Source organism: Zingiber officinale, chromosome 1B, assembly GCF_018446385.1.
Source record: "Zingiber officinale cultivar Zhangliang chromosome 1B, Zo_v1.1, whole genome shotgun sequence".
NCBI lineage: Eukaryota > Viridiplantae > Streptophyta > Magnoliopsida > Zingiberales > Zingiberaceae > Zingiber > Zingiber officinale.
The window spans coordinates 163,685,600-163,692,944 of NC_055986.1; the positions used below are offsets into that span (position 1 = coordinate 163,685,600).

Below are 7,345 nucleotides of genomic sequence, written 5' to 3' on the forward strand. Positions count from 1 at the left end.
TAGGATAAAATACTTCCTGATTTATCTACTTGTATCTTACCATAGGGCCAATGATGCTGGGTCACTTGAGCAAAATCACCTTTTACTCCTATATATATTTTTTTTCATCTATTGATTTTTGATTCATCCTATGCGCTAGCAATCATCTCAATCGAGCATATTTCAAATCACATTTTGTTCAGTTCATACATGAATAATATTTATATATAAAATTTATGAATCATATTCATTAATAAAATTCTTATTAACATATTAAATAAATAAAAAAACTTTCAAAATAATAAAATAAATTTATATTATCAAATTCAACAACAAATCAAATAAGTTTAAAAATATAAAAATTTCAAACAATCAAACAAATTTTAATTTAGAGTTCTCTATAGTATATAAAATTTATAAAGAAGAAACCAAATAAAATTTGAACTATCATTTTAATGACTTGATTTATTATAGACTCAACTTGATTTGACTTACAAATAATGCCGCCCTAAGGCCAACTTTGAATCAGGCATATAATATATAAATAACACGTACTTGATGAAGAAATTTCTTTCAAAACCTTTCAATAAATTGCATCGGAATTTTCCGTAAGAAATTTCATTGAAACTTTTCGATAAGTTGCATCGGAATTTCTCATAATTTAATGCCAACAAAGTTTTCCTAGTCAAATTCTGTAGCCTAATGGCTATATATAGAAAGAAGCTTCCTCTTGCATTCCATCTCAGTTACAAAAACATTTTGCCACAAAGATGAGTCACTGCTTGCTCATGCTCTTCCTCCTCCTTGTGCATAAATTATTGTGCATAATTTATAAAATTAGTTTCAGAAAATAAATAAATGCATAAATTCCAAGCATAATTTATTGTGCATGAAATTAATATAATGATACTTTGATCCTTCTGACAATGCTTAATCCCCAAGAATGCATCATCATTCATGTTCCTCCTCTGGCTGCCAGTCTTTTGTCCTCTACAATTCCTTTTATATAAATTAAGATGTAAAATATGCACAGAACACAAAACTCTGATCCATCACAGGAGTGGCACAAGCTTTTTGCTCAGCAGACAACAGGCATCATGCTCTCTGAACAACACAATTGCTTCTCTGCATCACTGTAATGAGTATGAATGAATTCAGAGTGTATTTTACTTCTCACTCTGCAGAAAATGTCCATCCACTTTGTAGCTTGTTGATGGAACCACTTCTCTTCTCTTCTCTTCTCTTCTTGGAGTGTTGAGAGTCGATTTTATTGCAGGATCACTCTTGTTCCACTGATGGTGAGGATGCTTGTGTTTTGAGTAACAAAAAAAAAAAAAACTGGTTAAATAGATGTTTGTGTGTTTTTTAAGGGTTCAAATTCGGAAGCTTCTTTGGCAACAATCTGGTCAGCATCAAAATTACAATGCCCTCCTGCTGGAATTTTTTTGCAAGGGATTAATCATATGCATGTTGGAGCATGATTTAGTGGTTCAATTAACTAAAATGAATACCTATTTGCTTGATCAGAAGAACTTGCTTGCCGCTTGATATCAGATCATTTATCCAATGTTACTGCAAGTCTACAATTTTGTGAAAAAGACGATAACCAGGTAACTCAACATCAAGAAACAAAAAGCAATTCAGGGAAATGGAACTGTACCTGAATTTATGAATGGATCTTTGACACATTTAAGTACTAGTTTACTCCTCGATAACCTTGTGAGTATGCTAAAAGTTCTTCCAACTCGACACGAGAACTACAATAACCCATGTTTTTGCTACAACTATAGTTGTTCATTTCGACCTCTGCGGTGAAAATGCTGAAAACAGGTCTGTGGTCGGAGAACCTGGACTCTCCTCGGACATAAGCCAACTGATTAAGACCTCTTCCAAACCATAATACACGGTCACACCTTTATAAAACATTTGGTAAAAGGTTAGAGTTTGCAATCTGAGAATGCGCATAACTACACATGACATAATTTTACCATGCCGGTGTTCGCTGCTTCTTCTTTGGGTTTGTTTCGTCTCCGGCATATCGATCTGAGTTGTTTGAGTATTTATAAGTTGGAGGAAAATAAATTCTTCCTTCTTTCCAACCCTTGAACACGCGGCCACACCGTTGTTCTATTAGGAGCTGTTTAATGCAGCATGTGAAGTTATGTTACTAAACCTTCCTGATTTATAGTTATCAAAGTGTAAGCAAGTTTCGAATAGCTTAAACATAGCCGTGCAAGTAACAATTATGGTGATTTGAAAGTATTTGGTAAAAGACCTGATCTTTTTCCAGTAATGCTCTCCAGTTTCGCATTTCAACTAGAGCCTTCACTGACCGATAAGAAAGAGCAATGCGGTAATTCAAATCCCCAAGCCATATTACGCGACTGAGATAAGAGAAGGAATGGAAGCAAGTTCATCGAAATCCCTTTGTCACAGTCATCACAAATGGAAAGAATCCAAGTGAAACATGAGGAATGGACTTACTCATGATCAAAAATTGTTTCGAGTGACTTTTCATTATCACCTCTCTGGACCTTGGGAAACCTAGTCTTCTTCAAAATCTCCATGACATCTGAATTTCGGCGTAATTCATCTCCCTCTTTCTGCCCAGAAGTCAAGTGACTACAGATGAAGCAGAAGCTTGTTTGGTGCAAAGACATGCTTATCGATATAGAACCCTGTAAGAAGTACTCCTAGTCATGTTAGGTATAGAAAGGAATGTTTATCATGCTAGCTGCTAGAAATGAAAATCCAAGAAGAAGTATGCCATTACCTTGTTTCCAAGATAACCCATCAATCCCCGACCAACACAAGAAACCTTCAATTCTCTGACATCGTCTCTAATATCGTTGCGTACCCAAATTGTAAGAAATATTCCAACCATTTGCTTACTCGCAACTAAACAGTACCTGAGACTGACATAGGTTAACGATCGATGTCATTCAGATTATAATGAATTAAGGCTAATTGTACAGACAGAAGATCTATGTGAAAGTTAAGAAAGTGGGTACCCGGAATTTGCAGATAACCTATATCTTTCTTCAGGATCGGGAGGAGCACCATAACCGTAAAATGGTGAAACAAAGAGCTCAGAAGGTGATTCCTCGCCGATGTTTTCACCATCAGATGATCCTTCGGGGCCTTCACCCCTTGGACTAGGATCAAAATCACTTGGCCTGCTCCCAACACTAACTCTTTCACAAACACTGAATCGGTGATCCAGCACAGGGTGAGGAAACATGGTATCCCCTTCCATCCTCATGCTACGGCTGAGAGAATGAAAGGAACGCCGGTGGAGGAATGCTGAATTCTTCTGCCTTGCTGATGACCTCTCAAAATCAGCATTTAATTCCAAGATAGGATCTGGAACAGGAGAGGGTGTGTGGAAGCTATCAGAGCCACATGTGTCGGGACTGTTGAGAGCCTTTCTAATAAGCCACAACCACTTCTTAGCCGGGCCATCATCTTCTGATCCAAGCACATTCCCAGCATTGAGTGGAACAATCTCTTGAAACCTGAGAATTGTATTCGTATAATGGTTCTTTGGTGTTACGACTTCTTCTTGATTAATGTCTAAAAGAATGATACAAAAGACCGACCCTAAAACATATATATCGGCAGGAGAAGATGCATGAATCCAATCCAAGAGATTCAAGTTCTTTGGTGGGGATCTCCCACCCACATTCCAAGTTGCAGCGAAAATCCTAAAGGATAAAACATCAAGGTAATTTAAGATCATTTAGCACGTTCGTTAAGGATCTCATAGCAAAGGTAGTGCAGATTTACTTGTAATCCTGAATATCTGTTATTTGAGCTGAATGTGGATCAAAATTTCCTTTCTGAACTTGATCGATCTCTTGCAGTACTCTATCTGAAGAGAAAAGGATAACAATTTAGAAAGGAAGTTGAAAAGGACATGAAGACAAAGATGAGGCATGTAGTTGTGGTCCAAAATCTATAACCAAATGAAGAAGACTATTACCTGTTCTACTTTTCTTGAGTATGCATGCTTCCCTCTCCGAAATGTCGGCCTTCCATTGACTACTACCTATTAGGCCAAATCCAGAATGTAAGAACAGAATCAACTACAGTTAAATTCAATGCACCATCTTCAAGAGCTTATAGCAATTAAATTGGCAGAGAACACAGAGCTTAGGGTTCTTGCAGAGTTCTGCAAGGAAACTGGAATTGAACAAGAAGCAGAAACCAGGCATACCTTTGCCATCAATCTCGTCGACATGGCTCTCCTGACCTTTGCTTTTGATGCTGAACCATTTTTTGACGAAGGCCTTAGACCATGACAGCTGCTCCCAAGAAAGTGAGGAAAGAAAGCATGCCCAAATCAGCCATCTTAAAGACGAAGAGAGCAGAACTCTAGGAGAGAAATCAAACCTTGCTTTTCTTTGAATCATAATCTCTCATCGTTGCAGCACTCCTTCATACAGCTATGGTGAGTTAGCTCCCCAAACACTTCCCCAAGGATCTGCAGCAATCTGAATCTTGTGGAAGCAAAATAAGGCAAACAAACTCCCCAGAAAAAAAATTCCTCCACTGTCTCTGCTGCTGAAAAGGCACAGGGCGAAAGAGGGAGAAGTACTAGTAACTTGTAAGGAGATAGAGGACAAAGCTATGGATAAGCTTAGAACAAGGAGCCGTGCTATGATCTTCCGAACGTACTACATTATTAACACAGTCGGCTACTCAAATCAGAAGGGAAACAAAGGGAACTTTTGACCCTTCTTCACAAGGTTTGGGATCTAAAACCGTGAGCCTGAAGCAAAGCAATCCAGAATCTGGGGTTCGATCCAAAGCCAAGTTAAATAAGCTCAAAATCCGACGAGGAAGGCGATGGAACAATGCAGGCTAAAGGGCCAAAACAGCAGCAGCAGCAGCAGCAGAATACGAGCGGAAGAGAAGGCAACAGCAACAGCAGCAGCATGTACGGGACGACACTCTCTCGTCTTCAAGCTGAAAACCTTCAACCCATCTCACAACGCAGCAAAGAAAGCATCCATTTGCGAGCGAGCGAGCGAGCGAGAGAATAAAGTGCACAAATTGTGCCTTGCGTCCTTCCTTTTCTAGGCGATCTTCGGACCAAATCCAAGGCTAACCCAAACAGGGAAATGCACTACAAAAACAATAACAAAAATATATAAATAGAAGAAAAATTGGCATATGCCCCTGTCCTAGGTCAGCTTGACGTACACTTCTCCGTGGAGGAGAGACTCACCGTAGCAAAAGGAAGCAGCAGTTCAAAGAACAAAAAGATAAAGACAACCCTTTGCTTTGGCTTCTGGAATTCCGAGATGAATATAACTGTGTTAGAATCAAGTAGGTGGTGGGTTCCCAGGGGAATCCATGTTCTTCTTCTGAGTGCCAATCCTCTCGGACAGTGAATTCTGCTGCTGAGATTAACTTCTAAGCGACAATTGAATCCGAATTCAGTTTACAGAACTCTCAACAATGATCAGTACAGTCGAATTGATTGCTAAAGACTGTTCTTGGAGCCATCAAACAGTGCCAAACTCAAGATTAGCCAGCAAACATTGCACTAAGTCATCTCAATTAGGAGAAAACACATGGATTCCAGTGGCAAAACATCGGGCCATGGCAAAAGTGATGGCCTCCCATCACTAATAAAGAACCTGCACCAATACCATTCCTAACTTAATCTTCCCCCTGTTCATGGTCAATGTTTTGAAAAATTATATTCAGTAAAATTATATAGAATTATTGCTTCTTTAGGAATGTTTTATTGAAAATATTAAAAATGTCTTATTATAATAATAATTATTATTATTAAAAGGACACCTCTAATTTTTATTGTCTCTTTCACTGGTCTTTATCTTGTAATAAATGTACATAATGTATAAACTTGGATCAAAATCATTATAGAAAAAGCAGGCTCTATTTATCTACTAAATTTTGGATTTTGTAGATATTTATTAGAATTTTTTTTTAAAAAAAAACTCTTTTAATAATCAAAGTTAGGCTTTATATTCGATATGGGATTTTACAAAATATTATTGTAGTAAATTCAGATTCGATAACAAAAATAAAAGAAAAAATTTCACATAAGACAAAAGGCATTTAAGAAAATTTTATGTGAGCGAGCTCTACCATTAGATATTGAAACAAAACAAAAATGATGGGTTCATGAATTGGTGTCCGAATCATGGAATTAAGGCCACAAATTAGCGAAGTGGGAAGGGGGCCAGTCAATGGTTGTTTTAATGTCAAAAACGAGATTATAATGCTCACTGTCCATTAATAGAAGGGTACCCTTCATGATTAATCGATTTGAAAAATTAGTTATTTAAATTATAAAAAAAAAACAGAGAGCAACAGTGCGAGCGAGGCCAGGGCACTGGCCTGTGACGGTGGGCCTTCCCTCCACGTCCATGGGGCGTTATCTCGCAAGCTAAGGAGGAAAATGGTGATTAATATCGATAATGATGTGTCAGTTTGTGGCCCTCCAACACTTCTCTTGGAGCTGGAAGTGACCAGTGACCGTTTCATCGTATGAGGTCAGTTCTGATTAAAGTGAAATAACCGATCAAATTTAATCAACATAAAATTTTAATTTGATTTTTTAAAATATCTATTTTTCAACTAAATCAAAATTTTCGGTGACAGGCAGTCTTAATAGTGATAAAAGATGAATAGATTCATCTTAGTGGCAAAAGGTGATTCGTTTGTGCCCTAATGTTTCCATCAATTTGTCTCTAAGTCAATATGGAGGAGATAAATCATGGGTGACTACTAGCTATTAGTACAAATGACCAAGACATGAGGGAGGTTATGTTCGGTCACGCCAAGTTTCGACCCCAAGACCTCATTTGACAACACCCCATGTCTTAACCATCGCACCGCCCCGAGGGGACTCCGTCAATTCATCTCATGTGACAAAAGGCGATTCGCTCGCTCCCAGCGCCCCTGCCAACCTATCCCTAGGCCAACACGGAGGAGGTAAATCACGGGTGGCTACTAGCCATTAGTGCAAATGGTCAAGACATGAGGGAGGTTATGCTCGGCCATGCCGAGTTTCAACCCCAAGACCTCAACCATCACTATGGAGGTATGGAGGAGGTAAATCATGGACGACTATTAGTCTTTGGAATAATGACTAACACATAAAGAAAATATTTATCTCAATTTTATCAAGATTCGAATATTAGATTTTATGATGATAATAATTCATATGTTAGTCACAAGACTCATCTAAAGGACGACAGACCGCCTCAATGATATAATATTCGGCAATTTATCAAAGGGCGCAAGTAGAGATTTAAATTTACCAAAAAATGTACACTATTTTGGTATTTACCAAAGAACGCGCTTTTTTAAGTGCATTTCCTATTTTACT

The 7,345-nt window shown here is 38.0% G+C and overlaps 1 protein-coding gene across 4 annotated transcripts; it reads right to left on the minus strand.

Moving 5' to 3' along the window:
* Positions 1-834: 834 nt before the first annotated feature.
* LOC121988521 (type IV inositol polyphosphate 5-phosphatase 7-like) lies at positions 835-5,625 on the minus strand. Of its 4 annotated transcripts, none has more exons than XM_042541993.1 (14): positions 5,210-5,625; positions 4,372-5,107; positions 4,196-4,283; positions 3,962-4,027; positions 3,766-3,850; positions 3,579-3,683; positions 2,991-3,494; positions 2,753-2,888; positions 2,464-2,672; positions 2,255-2,363; positions 1,968-2,116; positions 1,640-1,892; positions 1,491-1,551; positions 835-1,413 (listed from the first exon to the last, which is right to left on the minus strand). In XM_042541993.1, exons 2-12 carry the CDS (start codon positions 4,399-4,401, stop codon positions 1,676-1,678), a joined length of 1,698 nt encoding a protein of 565 aa, XP_042397927.1. In that variant the 5' UTR covers positions 4,402-5,107; positions 5,210-5,625; the 3' UTR covers positions 835-1,413; positions 1,491-1,551; positions 1,640-1,675. The 4 variants fall into 4 exon arrangements, with proteins under 4 accessions (XP_042397927.1, XP_042397918.1, XP_042397940.1 ...); XM_042541984.1 differs by having other exon boundaries at positions 2,753-2,894; positions 5,210-5,624; XM_042542006.1 differs by having other exon boundaries at positions 2,464-2,657; positions 5,210-5,622.
* Positions 5,626-7,345: the final 1,720 nt, after the last annotated feature.